At 39.5% G+C, this 19,174-nt stretch overlaps 1 protein-coding gene across 17 annotated transcripts in view; it reads right to left on the reverse strand.

The window, feature by feature from the left end:
- Positions 1-507: 507 nt before the first annotated feature.
- The window catches only part of ADD1 (adducin 1), a 66,357-nt gene continuing 47,690 nt past the window's right edge, over positions 508-19,174 (reverse strand). For 5 of the 17 annotated variants that reach the window (XM_082316342.1, XM_082316344.1, XM_082316332.1 and 2 more), the window contains 7 exons: positions 17,677-17,778; positions 16,221-16,310; positions 15,268-15,360; positions 9,115-9,271; positions 7,861-8,235; positions 7,007-7,102; positions 508-2,766 (listed from right to left, as the gene is read on the reverse strand). In XM_082316342.1, coding sequence (XP_082172468.1) covers positions 2,414-2,766; positions 7,007-7,102; positions 7,861-8,235; positions 9,115-9,271; positions 15,268-15,360; positions 16,221-16,310; positions 17,677-17,778 — 1,266 coding nt within the window. In that variant the 3' untranslated portion in view covers positions 508-2,413. Of the gene's footprint in view, positions 2,813-3,465; positions 6,033-6,232; positions 6,366-7,006; positions 7,103-7,860; positions 8,236-9,114; positions 9,272-15,267; positions 15,361-16,220; positions 16,311-17,676; positions 17,779-19,174 lie in introns of all 17 variants that reach the window. The other 12 variants (XM_082316345.1, XM_082316343.1, XM_082316339.1 and 9 more) reach the window with 10 other exon arrangements.

Below are 19,174 nucleotides of genomic sequence, written 5' to 3' on the forward strand. Positions count from 1 at the left end.
AGCTGGACTGGTTTTATACAACTAAATTTTGAGAGATGTTTTATATTTCTAATACTGTGCGATGTTTTTTGATGACCAAGCACTATTCCTTTTGCATTACAAATAAACTGTTACACCACCCACTCCCCCAGTCTGTTACTGACAGCGACGCTGTTGCACCCCTCTAAACCAAACACGGGGTGCAGGGCCCCTGCGGCGAGCCCAGCCGCCCGCTGACGACCCAGGGTGCTGGCCCAGCAGGGCCACCGAAGGCCATGGTGGGCGGGAAGGCGGCCTCCAGCAGGTTCTGCCTCCAGGGAAGCCCTGCAGTGGCCACTTTGGGTATTTGCTGAGAACACATTAAAGCAACCATTAATCAAACAGATGAAGCATTAAAAGGAAATGGAGCAAATTAAATTGAACAGGCTACAGCTGTGGAATAAAACCATGCAAGTTTTGAAAGCAGAGCATGATTTTTTTTTTTTTTAAAGAGTTTTATTTGTGAGTAGAACTTAATGATACAAGAAAGAAAGAAAAATACAGGACTTTATTCTGCCCCGAAGTGTGTAACCATACCATACATGACTACATTTCATATTGTAATACAAAGAATTAAAAGAACAAACTACAAAATTAGAAATTAAGAGTCATTGCATATGTGGTCAAGATAAATGGAGGGACTCCGTTAAAGAACTGAAACATATAGCAATTAGTCATTTAATTACGACCCTGCAATAAAACACAACTTAGCAAAATAAGTATTGTACGCTTCCTAGTGTACGGAGGACACAGAGGGTTAAAGTACAAGCTGAAAGCCACCCGTGCCACGCGGTCCCGAGGTGCTCGCCCCCGCCGCCGGGCAGCTCTCCCGCTCTTCGGCTGCTGCCCGGCCCCGGGTGCCGGCGCCTCCCGCCCCGACCTCGGCCTCGCTCAGCCGCGGCTGCGCCCAGCCGCTCAACCCGCCTCTCGCTCGGTGCTTTCTGCCGCGTCAGCGTAAGGCATTCGTTTGCTGCTATTTCATAACGGTGTCCTAAAAGGTTGCGTCCCGGTTGTGTTTTGGCGCGGCCGCGGGCTGTGAGCCCGCGCCTCTCCCCTCCCGCGCAGGCCTCGCCGTTGCCCCTGCGAACGCCCGCAACGCCCGGGAGCGGAAAGGCTCCCCGCCGACGGCTGGGGCCATCGCACGTTTCTGGAGAATTCTTGCAAGCTTTCCCTATCTGATCTCGAGCTACGTGTATGTGACAGGCGGAAGCACGGCCCTAACTGGGAAACAGCGAGGGCAGTGGTGAAAGTGATTTTCTTTACCATGCTACACATTAAACAAACATTTATAGCAAACGGTGAAAATACGCCTTTAAGGTTACGTGGGATTTCTGTACTTTACTGCTGGCAACAACAACAACAAAATTAAAGAAATGCCAGTTTTTGTAAGTGAAAATAATTAATATAAAAAAAGGTTAAATATTCGGTGTAATGCATTTACGTGTTTACCACGGGAAGGAACAAACACAAAAGGCCACAAACAGGGTTGGCGTGGGCGCCCCAGGGGTTTTTAAGAGGGTGAAAAACCCCTGTGCTAAGGCCCAAAATGCCCACGCTCCACCCCGCCAGCTGGAGAACTTCTGAAATACTTTTAATACAGTTACTTTTTAACAGCCAAATTGCCACAGGATTCCTAGGGAGGCGAGGCTGAAAGACAGACTTCCCTTAAACTGTATTCACTAGGAAAAAAAATAAAAGATTGGGCTCTTTCAACACACAGCAGGAGCGAACACACCACAGCTATTTCAGTCCTAGACATCGAAGATGATTTCAAGTGCCAGTTATAAAGTAAAACAGAGTGAGAAACACCTTCATTTTGTTACAATAGCCAGAGGGGAGAAAGCGAGGAAGGAACGGACAGCCTCAAAGCCTGACTACGACGTGACCGGGAATCACAAGCTTGCAGAAGTTTACGGGTCAGTTCAGGAACACCTCCCCCTCCCCATCACCAGGGCAAAAGCATCCTCTCCCAAAGTCAATAGTGAAGAAGAAATTTACTGGTGACTTGGAGCAGAATATCAGAAGAGAACACTTCTTCTGGTAAGCAGTGTGTGGTTTATTTCCAATTGTGAGATTTTTTTTTTATTCTTTTGTAAAGCAGTGCATGCTTTAAATTAAAAATAGCGATTCCATGCCTTCTACATGGAAGTCATCTACCTTTGATTACGAATTAGGGATCAGATCTGTGGTAGCTGCTGAAAACACGAGGATTAGCACCTTTTGGACATTAGCTTCTGGTTATAACCTTAAACAATCAAGCCATAACTCGAGGGGCTGGTTGGATTACTTGCTGCATTCATTTACGCAATAAGACAAAACACTCGGTACGATCTGGTACATTCTAGTGGTTAATGAATTTTAAAATATGACAGTGTTTCTGCAGTGCGTGTGGCCTTTAGGAGTCACTCTTCTTTTTGCTCTTCTTCAGGAAGGAAGGAGTGCGAAACTTCTTTTTCTTTTTCGATGGGGACTTCCCTGGGGATTCATCGCTGCCTGCATCGGCTGCTGTCCCCTCCTCAGCGGTTGGTGTCACCGGCTCTTCAGCGGGTCGAGAGGGGGGCTCCTTAGTTTCCGCCGCAGGTGATTCCGTTGGGCTTTTGGGCACATCCTCATCACATCTCCCTTCCTCCTTTCCCAAGGGAGGGAAGCCGAGTGCTTCTGAAGGCTCATCAGGGGTGAGATCTGGGAGGGTTTGCTTGAAAGTTGCAGCGTCACTGTCATCTTTGTCGGTCTGGTCCGGCTGGGTCTCTAGCGGACGGACAGACAACGGCACAGTTAGTTTACCTAAGTGTCCCTAGGACAGACAGAGCAAAGCAAGGTGATGGTGAGCGCTCCCGATAAAAGAGCTCGTATATTCACTGGGCATAAAGCCTTTGTACGAGGTCTGTTCCCCTTCAGCTTCGGGCACAGAGACAGAAACAAGGTATTCCAAAGTTTTGTTCGGCTTCAAGCTTCTTGCCACAGAAGAGAGAAAGCCGAATTCCATCACGTGGGTGCAAACCAGCAAGAAAGCGACTGTTCAGACTTCTCACGCGTCTTATTTATAACATTTGCAAGCTACGTGAGATTTTAGTGCAGTAAGCAGGAATGAAACCTACAGTTTTCATTGGCATTGAAGAGAGCGGCATAGAATTAATCTTAATTCTTTTTCCTTTTGGTGGGATAAAACTAATTGCTGGTTTGCAGTGATCCGATACATGCAAATCCATCAATTTCTAAACTGTTGGCTTGCCAATTCTTTATCACAATGCTTGGATTTTCGTAATATTCTTTCATGAGATCTAACAGATTTGGTTCAGAATGTGATTTCCTATCACAAAGGCTTCCCTTCTTTTGCAAGATATGAGTATACGTTATGGATTCCTATAAGGAAAATCCATGTGGTTTATCAAATCAAGTGAGCTCAGCAGGTTATGCAATACAGCTTTTTTGTTGAGCAAGACTCACCCCTGTATAAAGGGACATCAAAAATCCAGTGACAACTTTATGTCCAAAGGCGAACTGTACCGCTGCTCCCTCAACTGCAACACTTCCCTCCTCCACCGCTATGCTTTCCAGATGTTCTGTTTAAAGCTCCTCTTTGTGCACAGGTGTTTAACAAGGAGCACTTCTTAAAGGTCCCCGCAGCGCTCAGCACGGCGCTGCAGCCGAGGAGTGTCTCCTCGGCTGGGTCAAACACGTCCCCGTTGATGTTATGGAAGGAGGAATTCAGAACAAAATCCAGGCCGTGCTCATTGTAAGGCACAAAAGAAAGGCACGTATTTTTTCCCCTTTTAAAATCTTGTTCATTTTCATTTGAAAAGACTGAAGGCTTGCACAAGAATTTACAGAAAATACTTGATACTCTCTCATTTTTCCTATGGAAATGACAATGAGTGTTCTTTTCATATCTGCCAGATGGGATTACTAATCCTCAAATATATTTGAGGGCTCTGTTCTGTGAATACCTGCTAGAAAACCCAACGTGTTTTGCCTAGAGCACCATGAGCTTCTAATAGGTTAAATAAACAAAACACACTACTTAGTATTCAGTGCCAAACACTCAGAATGCACAAGGTAGCAGTTTAGAAGTTATAATGCAGGCAGGATTTAAAACTGAGTAAAAAAAGAAAGCGATTATGTGCATTACAAGCTGCCTCCTGAAGCTCTAGTTTCACCCGTGTGTGGGTGACACACAGATTTGTAAGAAGCACCACCTACAATTCTTCACTACCACTGCGCTCTTCTTGGATTTCATTTTTACTTTTCAGGAATTAACTGAAAGCATTGCTGAGCTCCTCTCCCTGGGATCCGGTCATCGGAGGCGTGGGAAGGGTTCACCGCTGCGCCAGGGGAGGTTCAGACTGGCCATCGGGAAGCATTTCTTTACCGAGAGGGCGGTCAAACGCTGGGACGGGCTTCCTAGAGCGGCGGTCGGTGCCCCAAGCCCATCGGTGCTTAAGAGGCATTTGGGCAGTGCCCTTAACAACGTGCTTTGACTCTTGGTCAGCCCTGCAGCGGTCAGGCCGTTGGACGACACAATCATCGCAGGTCCCTTCCAACTGAAAATACTCTATTCTACTCATTAGCTGGCCCAATTTTTAGAACAGGCACCGTATTAGATTGTCAGTCAGTTTTATTCTATCTTTTAAAAAGAAGTTCAAAAGAAAGTTTCAAAAAAAGTTTCAGAAAAGGGATTAGAATTTCTTAAAATTAAAGAATAGGAAGCTACAGGCTTTCAAACAGCACTTGCCTGTTGGCCTAAGCATTGGATAAATCAAAAGAGTTTTATAACTCATTAATCCAGGACTGCTATCCTTCCCAGTTTGTCAAATTACCATCATCTTTACTAAACGGATTAACATTATGCCGGAATCAAACAAACATCTGTTCATCTAGCTCTCTAAGGGCAATGTTTTACCAGCATTAGGGGGATTTACAAATTCCACATCCGATAAAGAAAGCATACGATATGTAAACACCTTGCTATTCTCCTTCATGGATTTCAGTAACTTAACTAGGAAGGTTTGAAAACATATCTTGCTGCAAAACCTATTTACAGTTTAAGAACTCAGCAGCACCTCAAAATTTCTTAATTTTTTTTTTTTTTTTTTAGAATAATCATGTCTACACCCATGCTCTCCCTTTATAGATACTGTGGCATAAGAGTTTGAAAAGTAACATTAATACTGGTGTGTGTTTACAGTTCACATTATTTATGAAAATAAAGGTTTATGGGTTTTTTCAACACAAACGTGGACAAACATACAAACTAGGCTATAACTGAGTTAACACAAACCACGCTTCTGACTTCAGCTACGCTTAAATAGAACCAATATGAGGCAAAAAAAGCGGGGCGGTGGCTGTATACAGAGAACACTGGCATTCAACAGCACTTCTGCCAACCACAGTCCTCACGGTGTGAGCTTCCAGTTGCTCTCTAAGATAAGCTTTGTATGTTTGTCCTGGAAAACTTGTACAACTAGAAGAGTTTGTGGAACACAATTCTCAGTTTAGAAGAATTTTCAGGTTTTAGAACTTAATTAGTAACATCACAGTTGTCTACGATGTCGTCTGACTTTCATATCTATGACAAACACACTGACTTTTGGCTATAACAGGACATACAGACGGAGGGGGCCAAACATCCTTATTAGTCCAAAGCATAATCTGACGGAGCCCTGCAGATCTAGCCAAAACAGCTGTAGAAGCTGCTGCTATTCCCTGGCTGGAATTTGAATTTCCCTACAGCTGACACATGCAACATCGCAGTAGTTCCACATCCACTTCTGTGCAGGAGTCTGCTGGGTAAGTTTAAACCAATGTCAGTGGTAGCACTTTTGCACGGGGACAGATTAGGAACTTTCTTCCATTTCATGGCCAGGTCCAAGTTGCGTAGGCAGCAGCAAACTGTTGGGGCAGAAACCCCCAGCCCTGTTTCAGCTGTATCTGAAAGACGACTTCAGACTATTCCTTTTTAAACTGAGGGATCGGACACACAGATATGGAAACACATGATGTCACTTTCGCAGTCTCTGTCAAAGGGGGAGTGCATTTTAACATAAGATCTGTAACTACCTAATTTAATGAAATCAAGAACTAAAGAAATCAGCGTCTCAACTGAAAAAGCCTGCTTAAAAAAAAAAAAGCGAACCCAACAAGAAAACTTTAGTAAACAAAGATGCAAGAGTGAAGCAAAGCACATAAGCGGGTCAGAGTATGGAATGATACTTACTATGGTAACAGGTACTCTTTAGCATATCCATCTCCTGCTTGTAACGCAGCCACAAGAAGAAAAAAGCACAAGTAGAGAATCTATGCATTCATCACAGCCATTGTGTTAAGTCAGAAGAATGGTTGCAACCATTCTTATAGAAAACAGAATGAGATGAAGTAGTGAATGGAAGACTAACAGACAAGTGATATATCCAATGTACAAGGTAAAGGAAACAAGACAAAAATTTAGATTACACCTGTTCAGGATTGGTATTTTATCCTTTTTTGAGGAAATTGTAGACTTTACCAGCCCTGCTCTCATTTTAGTTAAAATCAAATAATGATATTTAGATTCAAATTGAGTTGGAAAAAAATATTTACTGAGGTGTAATCCAAGTACAATAATGTTTAAGAAATGTGCAATCGGTGAAGGAGATTTACCACAACGTCTGGATTTGTGTCTGATTCACCATCAGACACTATTTAATTTCATAAGAGCAATTCTTTCTCACAGAAAATGTTCAAAAGGGTAAATTAGTTGAGAAACACCAAGAGATGACAAGGCAATTCTGAAGAGATGAACATTTGTCTTTATATTAATGCACACTTCTTTATTATTGTAAACATAACTCCTATTACACTCATAGTTCAGTGTTGTAGATTTTAGGTAGTATAAAAATAAAATACAAGTAGTAATTTACCTTTATTAGATACTAGTTCATATATTTTCATGCGTCAGCCACTAATGATGCAGTTACTGGTTTCCCCTGGCCCCCAAATCAGAAGAACATACCTTCCTCTATTTTAATCGGCGTACTGGGAGGAGTGCGAGCTGAAGTGTGATCAGGGGGACTTCTCTCCTTCTGTTGTCTGCCATCTTCTGAAGGTTCTGCAGGTGTAGACAAAGAGACATTAAAAAGGCAGACAAAACCTTTCAGCACGTGAGAAAACAAAAGTATCCTATTGCTCCATGCACACAAGATATGAATACATTTTTCTGAATCAAAATTCTGCCAGGATATTAAATAATACCAAAACAAGCAAAAGAAACTTAAGTGATAGGTTGATATTAACAAAACTGTTGAAGTCACAGTTGAGCTGTGTGAGTTTGTTTTTTTTTTTTTGCCCCCATAAGAGGGCATGAATAATGTATTTGTTTATGAATTGGTTCTAAAGAAAACTTGTGAGGGAAAACTACAAGGAAGACATAAACAAATGGGGGGGGGGGGGGCAGGGAAACGCTATCAGACCTACACAAGATAACGCTCTTTTGCTTGCTTTGTATTGCTGAAATGCAGAGTAAACAAAATCGCATCCCAAAAGAAAAGAAGACTGCACAGATAATCAGAGAAACATGCAGTAATTAAATGATTCAAAATAGATTTCACAGTGGTTTGCGTATTGGTTATTAGTAAGGAGGGTCCCCCTTGCCTCCAGGTTTAAACAGCCCTAGATCCAAAGGAAAACATTAATAGAGTACACCGTGTATCAGGAACAATATTAGAACATCGTTCCACACAGTTCACCAGGACAATTAAAAGTGAAATCAGTCCCACAGATGAGACTCAACTGACAGAATCTCCAAACGGTGTAGGTAAAGAGGTCGTTCCTTCGATTGCAAGCCCAACTGTACCACATCAGTAATACCTGAGGCCTCAGCCAAAAGGTCCGGATCGGACCTTAATGCTTTGATCACTGCAGTATGAAATTCCTTATGGGAGGACTTCTGCCCATCTGGCTCTTCTCGGTTAAGATGCGTGATGACTTGCTGCGTGGTCTGACAAGAAACCCATGCAGCAGCAAACTGAGTGTTATCTAAAGATTTAGACAGTGATGATACGTCACGATCCTGTAAAGTCTTCGTATCTGTTCCTTGAAAGGTTTTTGATCTGCCTTTCAAATCCAGAGATTTGTTATCTGACGTATTTTGCTCACTGATGGTCTGATTTCTAAGCAATGTACTCTGTTCCCCAGCTGGTGTCTGTCTCAGTAACACAGTCTCTCCATACTTTGATATCTTATCTAAGAAGGATGTAGCAATGTTACTGAGAGAATAAATGTAGGCAGTTACACAGGCATAACAGCAGTGCATCCCACCCCACAGAGTCCAATACTTGGTTAACCGAACACATACAGTCTACAACGGCTCCTACATCATCTTAACAAAAAGCAGAAGCAGGGAGCACACACTGCAAGGGAAATGGCACTTGTGGTTCCTGCATCATCCGAATTCAAAACCTAACAACAGATGAGCATCGCAAGTATCATCCCTTGGAACTATACCGAAGTAAAGCAGGATAACCCCTTCAGATGCAGCAACAATCTCCCCTTACTGAATAATTCTCTCATAATTCTAAGACACTTTAGAAAGTCTGTTTTGGGGGAAGTCCCCAAGATGTGCCATGCCCAAGTGGCCATCAAATGTTGTTCCGTATCTTCCCCATTCAACGGATTTCTCAAATCCACAATTTTCAGTAAGTTAGAAAACTGCAGTTTTGCTGCTAAAAAAGCAACACCCTAGACCGTTTCTAGTGCTGAGAGAAACAAAGCGCAACAGTCTGCAATACTTTGCAGTACTTGGAAATTTTTTTGACTGAAGTTTCAAGCTTTCCACCTCCTAATAGCAGCAGTAACTGGCCATACTAAACACCCCAGTTTGTCACCTAGGATAATTTTTAAAATAAGATCTATGCACTTCACAGAACACTCCATTAACACTTAGATCGCACATTCTATCTCCAACATGCCTGTTAAATTTCTAATTCTCACTGGAAAAACTGAAACACACAAAAGCCGAATAATTTATCCATGGCCTTTGCAGGTAGCCCACCTTCCAATTAGCAATAAACTTCCTGTGATTATGGTCTATTGCAGAAAAAACACACACACAGAGAAACCAACCTTCTGGTCCCTTCTGCTTTCTTTCTACTTCTTTGCGATATTCTTCCAGTTCTCGGTCGGTGAGTTTATTGAAGGGATTTGGTCCTGTGGTGCTCACTATGACTTTTGGTTGATATTCTTTCTCAATTATTGCCTTTGACGCAGTCACCAGCTCTCCCTGACAAAACAAAATTAAGATACATCTGCAATCGAGCAGTAACTTGCAGAACTCTGAGAAGTACAGAGGCTACAAAGCAACCAAAAACAAAACAAAAAGATAATCTGAAAAATACTACATTTATTTTCTTTTAGATTTAAAAAAAAAAAATAAATCTATTATAGAATTAAAAAAAAAAAAATTAATCGACAGCAGGTTAATATAAAGGAGAAAAGGTCTCATTAATTACTCTTACAGACACATCAGTGTTTCCACCAGGGAATATCCACCATTAAGCAGTAAATCAAACAGCAGCCGAACAGCCTAGCTGGATTTTATCTGAAGTCACAGAAGTATCAAGTTTCTTTTTCTCCCCACAAAAGAAACAGGATACCAGGCCCAACCGCATGGCACGCTGGGCACAGAATACCTGTAGAAGTTCACAGGACTCAGCTCATAGGTATTTTTGGTTTTGGTTTGTTTTGGGGGTTTTTTGTTTCAGTTTTGTTGTTGTTGTTGTTGTTGTTGTTGTTGTTTTTAAATAAGGGAAAAGCCATTTCCAGTAGCTACTACATAACATCTAACAGATGTTATAGTAAAAAGCCATCTTGTATGTGTTCTTTATACACCAGATTAACAGTTTATTACAAGCAATTTTTAAGTAATTAAGGTTAACTGTAACCTTATACAAGTTAGCATATTTACATCTATAACATTTGTCATACAAGTCAGATAAAATTTACACAAATAAAAATAAAACAATAGCAAGTACAGTAAGGTCCAATGGACAAAAGCAGCTGCATCAGAGAGTCTCTAGTGCTAAGGTTTTTAGTTTTTCTTCTCTAATCGTATAGTAAAGACTAAAGCTGTTGGCTTTTCATTGTCTCAGATAGGGAAGATGCTTGCCTGGATAGCTGCTCTGTCTTTTGGGTGACTTGTTTAAGCACTTGGTTTTTTCATTGGATATACAGAACTGGACTGACACTAGTCTGGAAATGAGTGACGTGTGGTCTGTGCCTCCTGCCATTGTGACACCTGAATTGTCGGCATTGTTGAAAACGGGTATTTGAATTCCATTACCAAATATGTATGGGTCATTGATTGGCCCAAGTCATCTTCATAGTCAAATGTTATTTGTACCAGTATTTAAAAGAAAGCATTAGAAAGCACAGTTCAAAAATAAATCACACCCGAACAAAGAGACAAACATGCCATGTCCATACTTGCTGGACAAGCATGAGATCTTCACTGTAAAACGGAAGATGAAATTAGACAGAGTACGGTTTGGGATGCTAAGAGCTGTTTTGGACAAGCTGTCAGCACCAAAAAGGTGACAGACAAGAACGTCCAGATGGAATGAGGACAAGAGCAGTTTGATATTTCTGAAAGCCTCATGAGAGATCTCCAGAAATCTGGTCTAGAGCAATCCAGGGAGGTAAGAACAGCTGGTTGTTAGAAGCTGTGCTGCTCTTCAGGACGCAACCACCAGCCAGAAGTACTGAAGAACAAACAGCAGAGCAACAAGACTCCACTGTAAGATCCTGAAAGGAGCTGCAGGAGAGAAACATCTCTAAATCATCACAGATCACCTCCGTTCATCCATAAAATAAGAGGAACTCTGGTCTCAGATGCAGAATGTCAGTAGAATGTCAAAAGCCTTTTCTCAACTATTTCCATTAAGCACCAGCTGTCTGAATACCAGAAAATCTCCAATTTGATAGTCACGGCTTTTTTTAACAGGATAATGCATAAAAAAGTCACAAAAAAAAAAAAAAAAAATCAACCTTTGTACCAATCCTAATTGTTTTGTAGAAAACGTAAAACACCCCCAAAAGTACAGGTCCCAGCTATTAATGATGGCAGAAAATGGGTGCCGATGGCAATTTTATATTTCCCTCTCTCTCTCTCTCTCTGCCCACCCTTCACACTAAGTACGTAGTTTTAACTGAAACTCAGCAATAAGTAGCAGGGGCTTGTAAAGCACCGATCTCAGGCAGAGTTTCTAGAGTTTTCTAGGATTATAAAAGTCAACAGAGGAACAAGACATACAGTGCGCACTGGTATCCCTGGAATGTTTAAGAATCTTGAATCCTGTCTGCAAGACAAACCCAAGACAATCTAATCTGCAAGACAGTCTTGTCTGCAAGTTAAATCCAAAATGACTGCGTAGAACAACTCTCACATGAAACAAAGTTTTACTGAATGCCTATTGATTTCAGAATGACAAACAGCAAGACGCGCAGTTTGCAGCCAGATGCCTAGTGCACTGGCATGAAGTGTTCTCCTCCATAAGCCAGCACCTTTGTTAACTGCTGGGAACAAAAGCAACACATCAAGCTTATCACATTTACTAAATTAAAACAAACAAACAAACAATAAAACAAAACCAAGCACACACAAAACCCACACCCACAATCAATGCAAACAGCATTTGTACTAGCTGAGTATCTTTGACCCAATATTGAAAAAGATCAGAGGCAACGACAGTAAGCGGATTATGTATCACAAAGAAAAAGCACTTGTGTTTTTTGGACCATAAAAGCAGAAAAATTACACGAGAGACCAGAAAGGCAAACTTTCGATCTGCTAAAAGCTGTTTCCAGATTGACACATCCAGTTTTGCTCAGTATCAATAACACAGAAGCAGTTCAAAGGCCACTAATGAGAATTATAAGGGTAGAGGGACTGATTCTACTGGGAAAATAAATTATAATAGTATGTTAGCAAGTTCTGCAACATGATTACTCTAAAACATGTACAAATCAAAGTAGTGGAGATGCATTACGTCCCAGAATAGGCCACAGAGCAGCCTTCCAAGAATTCAAATAAAAATATACAACACAAAATGAAGAGAGTAACATGGGACAGAAGGAAAACAAGTATAAAGGACTAAAAAGACAGTACAGGACCTATTTTAGATTGTTAAATGTGACATTAAAACAGACAAGACTTTGCAGGGCTATCAAACTGTCCATGCCATTCAGAGATTCCTACGAATATTAACAAAAATTGAACAAGAAAATTGGTCTGGAGTTGCTTCCAGTGTTAGCCTGTAGAGAGGGAATAAATTCCCGTATAAAAGACTGGCACGCTGTTTCAACACAGGATGACATGCAAAAAACTAATGTTCTAGTGATTTCATCTGGATTACGCTGATACTAGTATTATTTTGATGATGATTCCAATACTATTTTGATGACTATTTGAAGTTTTATTGCATGTGTAAGCACCTGAATGTCAACAGCATTTTCTCCACTGTAAGAAATAATGCATAGATTACATTCATGAACAGAATATATTTTCCACTCCCGACAATTTTGTAGGGGCATACTCTCCCACAAAGATCCAAGAAAGGGAAAGTCATTTACAGCTAATGATACACAATATACCTGCGTACTAAACTTGGACCTCACCTACCTTACAAGGAAATTTTAGATGATCAAGTCATTTTGCAACTTCTCCACCAAATCTTGCTTTCAGAGAAAAATTCAAAACTGCTATGAGGCGACCATCATTTAACAGGCAAGCACTTCATCTTGTTCTCAAGGATAGATATGAGCAAAACTGGCACCTTATACATGCCAATTGCTCTCTCAATCAGACAGCAAGTTCATAATAATTGTCTAAAGTTAACAATCGCTCTTAACACAATCTGGCATTAATGCAGTGCCTTTATCCAAAAAAACCAAGATTCTTAAAGTACTGTTCATGTAGAAGTCGACATTAAAACACAGTGCCACCTCTGGGGCAGAACTGAGAGGCTCTTCATGAAGAACAAAGCCACAGAATTTCCATTCTAAAGGAAGAGACATGAAATGGGAAATTCCCCTTTTACTTAAAACTCTTGAAAATGCATGTGATTTTTTTTTTTTTTTTTTAAAATGGGACTGCAGAATGGTCATTGGTAAGAATAACCAACATTCCCTCTCATTCAGCCAAGACTGCAGCAGAAGCTTGGTTAACCAAGTCTATAACACGAATAAAATTACATGATGCACAAGGTAGCTTGTGTTGCAATGTGGCCAGGACTTCTCAGAACATGGACAAAGCAAGTGACAAGGCAAAATGGAGTATTTACTACTGCAGCCATAGGCACAGAAGACTCAAAGCACTACATGCATACTGTACGCAAACAGGATTTTTTTAATCCAAAATAGTGTGCATTAGTATTGGATATAAATCTCAATGTTAACTGAAAACATAATACATTTTAAGTGTTACTGCAATCAGATGGAACTTCTTACTTTAACTGTACTCAAGCGCCAAAGAATTTGTCAACTGAGGACTTGTAATTATCTGGTACCTAAAAGTCCTTAAGTCCTTGATGTACGGGTCTCCTTGAAGTTTCATTCAAAGTTTCATGCAAGGTTTATGTAGGCATCGTAAGACTGCTTATATTTCCTTTGTCCACAATACACAACTGATTTTTGGCATAATCTTTCTAGAAAATTTCTCTGGTGGGTTTTTTTGTTGTTGTTGTTTGGTTCATTGGGGTTTTTTGCGGGGTTTGTTTGTTTGTTTTGTGAGGGGTTCTTTGTTTGTTTGTTTGTTTGTTTTTTTGTTGCTGTTGTTGGTTTAGTTTTTTTTTTTTTTCCCCTCCAACAGGAAATTATTAAACATTCAGGTCACAATCCATATTAAGATAATAAAGATTAGGAAATAAGCCACTCCTACTGTAATTAACATTGTGATCCAATTTTACACAGTATTTCAGGAGGAAAGCACTTTCATGACACCACAAAAAGGAAACACATCATTTGGACATCTAAGCCCTAACACTATCCTAGGCAAAATCACATAGCCAATAGAACTTTCCTTGGCTCCTTGCCATCTACAAAAATCCATGTGAAATATTTGACTAGTTTTATAGAAAGATAATGCCATTATTCAAAAATAATACTTGAAAGATATCTTGCACATCATTGATGAAAGAAACCACCTGTGTTGTGATAACCAATGGATGACTATCATAAAAATAACTTTTTCACTTTGAAGGTATTATTAAACAGAGAATAAAAGGCATGCACTGCCTGGAAGAATTTGGCTTTGTTTTATTTTTCATCTTAAATCTGGAAATAGTATTTTATTATTTTTTCCTTTCATAATATGGATCAACCAGAGAGTAATCTGTAAAACATCATTATCCAATTCTCAGTACGATACAACTATCTATAATACAAACTGGGTCATTACACTAGAAAGTGCTATAAAGTCATGAGATTTGCAACAATGATGTAACTCAAAGTACTCTGTTTTTTGATGGGAAGGCTATTGTGATTATGAGATGTTAGGGACGACCTAAACCAAGATTTAAGAATCTTTTAGATAAAATACTGGAGCAGAAGAGACACTGATGCAAGACAGCTAAGGACAGACTGTTTCCAATGGGCAAACTGCTCCTGTTTCCTCAGCCTCAAAGGACTGCCCACACCAACCATACACACATCTCCTGAATTTATTCTGTATTTAAAGTATATTACATAAGCACAAGCATGATTACATGAAAGCCAATCGATTTTGGAAGTGTGGGGCATTACTCAGCAACTCTTGTAGATAACTGCCAGAAGTTTTAAGGAAACAAGATGTCTAGCAACGTAGGATCACAAGTTGACAGTGTTTCTCAGCGTGACACACTCTGGACATGTGGATATCTTTGGAATTACACTGATGCAATCAGGCTGAGATTAAGCTAACGCAAAATGGATCTCAAATTAGAGTAATTCAGCACTAATAGCATGCGCAAAGAAACCCACTATATGCGGAACCTAATCAGCACCTTAACATCAAAAGTGTTTCCTCATCAGCTTTTACAGACAAAGATCAAAATCCTTAAAAGATACTTTAACTGGGTAAAGTAACTACTTGTATAGTTGCATATACATAATTTGGAGATCCATCTATTTTTTTTTTTTCTTTTCTAGCCAAATCGTTAGCTAACAGAGGGAAAAGGTCAGGGTAAGGAAGAGGTAAAATGAAGGGTGAACAACAGTATTTAGAGCAGTATGACAGGGCAGTACCTTTCTAACAGACAGAGATTTAGCAGGACTAAAGGCCTGCTCTGTGAGATCGAGCCCTTCAATAGATTCCGTACAGTCTGAGAGGGGAGCATCCTGCAACAGTAAATTGAGTAAACAGAGCAAACCGAGCCCAGGCTTTAAAACATCAAAAGCATTATGATGCTTGCTACAAACATGCAAAGAAACAGTAACTGGTAGATAAAATTGCAAATGACAATGACTTGACATGCACACAATATGACACCCAACATAAATAATGCCATGGTCATGATAAGACTTGCCAAACTTTTTAAAGTATATCAGAAAATACTTATCTGGGGCAGTTAAAGCACTTAAATATAGAGTTTTAAAGTCATTCAGCTATACAGTATAACTGTATCGCTCTAATTCTTACTTTACTTTGAGCTATGATTCATAGATAAAGTCTTTTGTATATCCAGATATACTGCTTTTAAATTTTATTGATGTATAATAGCTTTTTTCCCCCCAAACTGCTCTTCAAATAAAATATTGTCAAGCATGATAAAACATATTTAACACGCAACACTACTGCCCCATAGTGAGCCTGCTGTGCCCAGTATTAATACTTCAAGATACATAAACTTGGAAAACAAACAAACAGTTGTCACAAAGCCCAACTAGTTTTGAACAAGAATCTAACCCATATAAATAAGTCTCCTGAATGTCATGCATTACATTCAGCAAAAAAAAAAAAACCAAAAAACAACCAAGAAGCAACCTCCACAGACATGCTTAGGTTACATGGCTGAAGCCTCTTAAATTTCTGACCCTGAGCACTCTCGCAAAGACAACGGTGTTACCTCTAAGACTTACCTTATAAACAGTTACTCTCTGCCAATTAAAGAATAATTTTACAGTGATATATTAGGTGAAAGCAGAGGATATTGTAGATCAAATTTAAGCTAACAGTTTTAGGCATTTTATACTCTCACCTGTACAAGACTCCTGTCCACAACTACCCCAGAAAGAACCTGTGATTGAGGGCCCGCGGTTTTAATATCTTGTAAATTTTGCTCTCGGATCTGTAAAGGAAAGCAGCAGAATACAGTCACATGAACAACAGGGAAAAGTTAACCACATTTTCGTATTTGAAAAAGGGGTGGGTGAACCTGCCAACAGGCTGCACCTAGTGTCAATTGCTATGGCCCTACCCATCAAATAAAGCTGTGCTTATAAACACCACTTCAAGATACATGCTCACGTTCCTAGTTGTTTCCTCACATTTCCATTCTGGCTCTTGTTCCAAGATAAATGAAGAAAAGCATGCTTCTAGAAAGGCCTCTACTTTACAACTAAAAAGGACATTCAATTTATATAAAAATACATGCATACAAGTATACAAACACAAGGTATTATTAATACTTGGTATTTCAGAAAGTATGAAGATCCTGCATCATGTGCACTTGTATCTAGTTCACTACCCTTCTCGACAGCAGGAAGGTAAAGTTTGAAGTTTTACTTCTCTCGGTCACTTCATTCAAGTTTTTAATAAAACAATGTTTGTGTTTCAAACACCAAGAAACTGCTTGGCAATGTCACCAGACTTCTCATTTCAAGTGATTATTATTTTACAGTGCCGAGTCAGGAAACGCAAAAGCTCTGTCAACCTTTTACAAATTATTTTAGAACAAATCAGTATTGCTGCTACTATCCCTGCACACAGACCTTCCTATGATGTAACGCTAACTCCCATGTTCCATATGGCCATCAGTTAGAAGCAGCAAAACAATCCAGAACAAGTTAAGTATTAACAAGATGCATATTTTATACTTTAAAAAGAAATAAAGTGAAAAAAACCCAATGCATTCAATGCTTTCCTGTTGGTAGATTGGTGACAAGAAGATCTGAAATTCAAAGACTGGAAAATTAACTGCTAGGTCATTTCAGAAAGATTTAACATGCAGTTCCAAAGGCCCCAAAAATTTCTGCAACAATCACAGTATATTATAATATAATAAAATATAATATGGAGAGAGATCCATAGACTTCTTTGTCTAGGCCACAATTTCAACTGGTGAAACTAAAACAGGAAAACAGGTCCCTAGTGTAAAACTCTGATCTCAGGGAACAGAATTACTACCATAAACTCAGTGGTGGCTGTTTCAGAGGTATCCAGCAACAGGTCTGACAGTAACAAAATATAAGACAATGAAAGTCTTCATATAGTGCACAGTAATATCATCTTTTTCCAAGATGAGTTCAGAACATGTAGGAATTGTTACAGCATCTAGTTATAAAGGGGCAGGACAATACCAGAGCTGTGTTATTGAGCCTCAAAAATTTCACTATAGCAAAGTAAGTTAGTTCATTACAAGTATGCAACTTAAGTGTAGTGATGAGAAAAAAAAAAAAAAAAAAAAAAAAAGGCATTTTACTGCTATTACAAACCTTGTTCCTCATTTCTTGGACCTCCTTTGGATTGGTGTTCAATGGAACAAACAGGTTAGGGACAGCAGAGGTGGCAGTTCTATGTCCATCCTCTTTAGTCCACTGTAATATCAAGAACAGTTGAACAGTCAGAATTGCTGTAATGGCTATGGACACTCAGAGCAGCAAATTCACGTAACAGTTGATCATGCATTATACATAGCAGAGAACTGAACCAATGATTGCATTCTTATATTCAGTCCTAAGACTATTTAAGTTGCTTCCTTCTTCAGTAATATAAACTGTGCCTTCAGATACATCTCTAAATATCAGAATCATTCTATTAAGTCAAGCTAGTAACAACAACAAAAACTAGAGAGCCAGTTAACTTGCAAATAACTTCCACCCAAGATGATGCAATTACTACAGCTATGTGCAATTCAGAGATTACGGAGACTGAAAGCTTTTTAAGCTGTTTTTCTGTGCGCTTGACCACACTGACAACTGCAGTGTTCTGTGTTTCTAAAAACAGTCTACCTCTCACTTTATGGAGAGACATATTAATACAGGAGCAGGAAAACTCCAATATAATTACTTATTTTTAAGGACATTTTTATCAGAAATTTCACAATTAGTTCATATTAGTTTAAAAAGGACACTATACCTTACCCAAACAGAAGTACAGCAAGATCTAAGACACGAGCTCTAAAACCCTGTTACTGCCATTTTCATTTTCTGCACTGTGTTTTTACAAAATAGCACGAGAGAGACAGAGAGATCATTGATTCAATCCTCCGATACTCAACAAACATCAAAGCGAACTTAAAGCATAAGATGACAGAAGTATGAAAAGCAATGTGATGTCACTAACCAGGTTTAGTGAATGATTCTGTACTGTGAAGCAAGAGTGGGCATCACCAAAGTTTTGCATTAAAACAAGCTACTTCAGCAAAATGTTCTGTTTCCAGAATTAGTTTCTGCACAAATAAATAGCTGTATTGGCACAGCAACCTAGAGGAACAGTTTGGTGATGTCGAATATTTTATAACTCATAGCTCAAAAGGTTACAAAAATATCCCAAACACAAACTTTAAGCGCTTCATGGGTTCTTCATAGAAGGTTGCTTTATTTGATCAGTGCATTTAGTATGGAGCTCTGTTTAATTTGATGCACAACTAACTTTTTATCTTCATACGTTTCTCATACGTGCTGTCCTAATTTCCAATCATTATGGCATAGAAAATGCACTGAACAGTAAAGCAAACCTGTTTATAGAGCAAATGCTATGCGTTTTTTCCTGGGTAACTTCAAGAAACAATAAGATAGCCAGAAACTGTCAAACTTCAAAAAGCAACAGAATTTTAAAATGTTTTGCAACTGTAAAGTAAAAAATGGAATGAAAATGGAGCTGTGAAATACTCACTGATGATTATCTTCTCAGATAAAAACTACTCCAGCTTTTTATTAAAGATAGTTTTTAGTCAAAACATATATAGAAACAACCTCAACATAACAAGCT

This window comes from Platalea leucorodia (genome assembly GCF_965183815.1).
Source record: "Platalea leucorodia genome assembly, chromosome: 6".
In the NCBI taxonomy this organism is placed as follows: Eukaryota; Metazoa; Chordata; class Aves; order Pelecaniformes; family Threskiornithidae; genus Platalea; species Platalea leucorodia.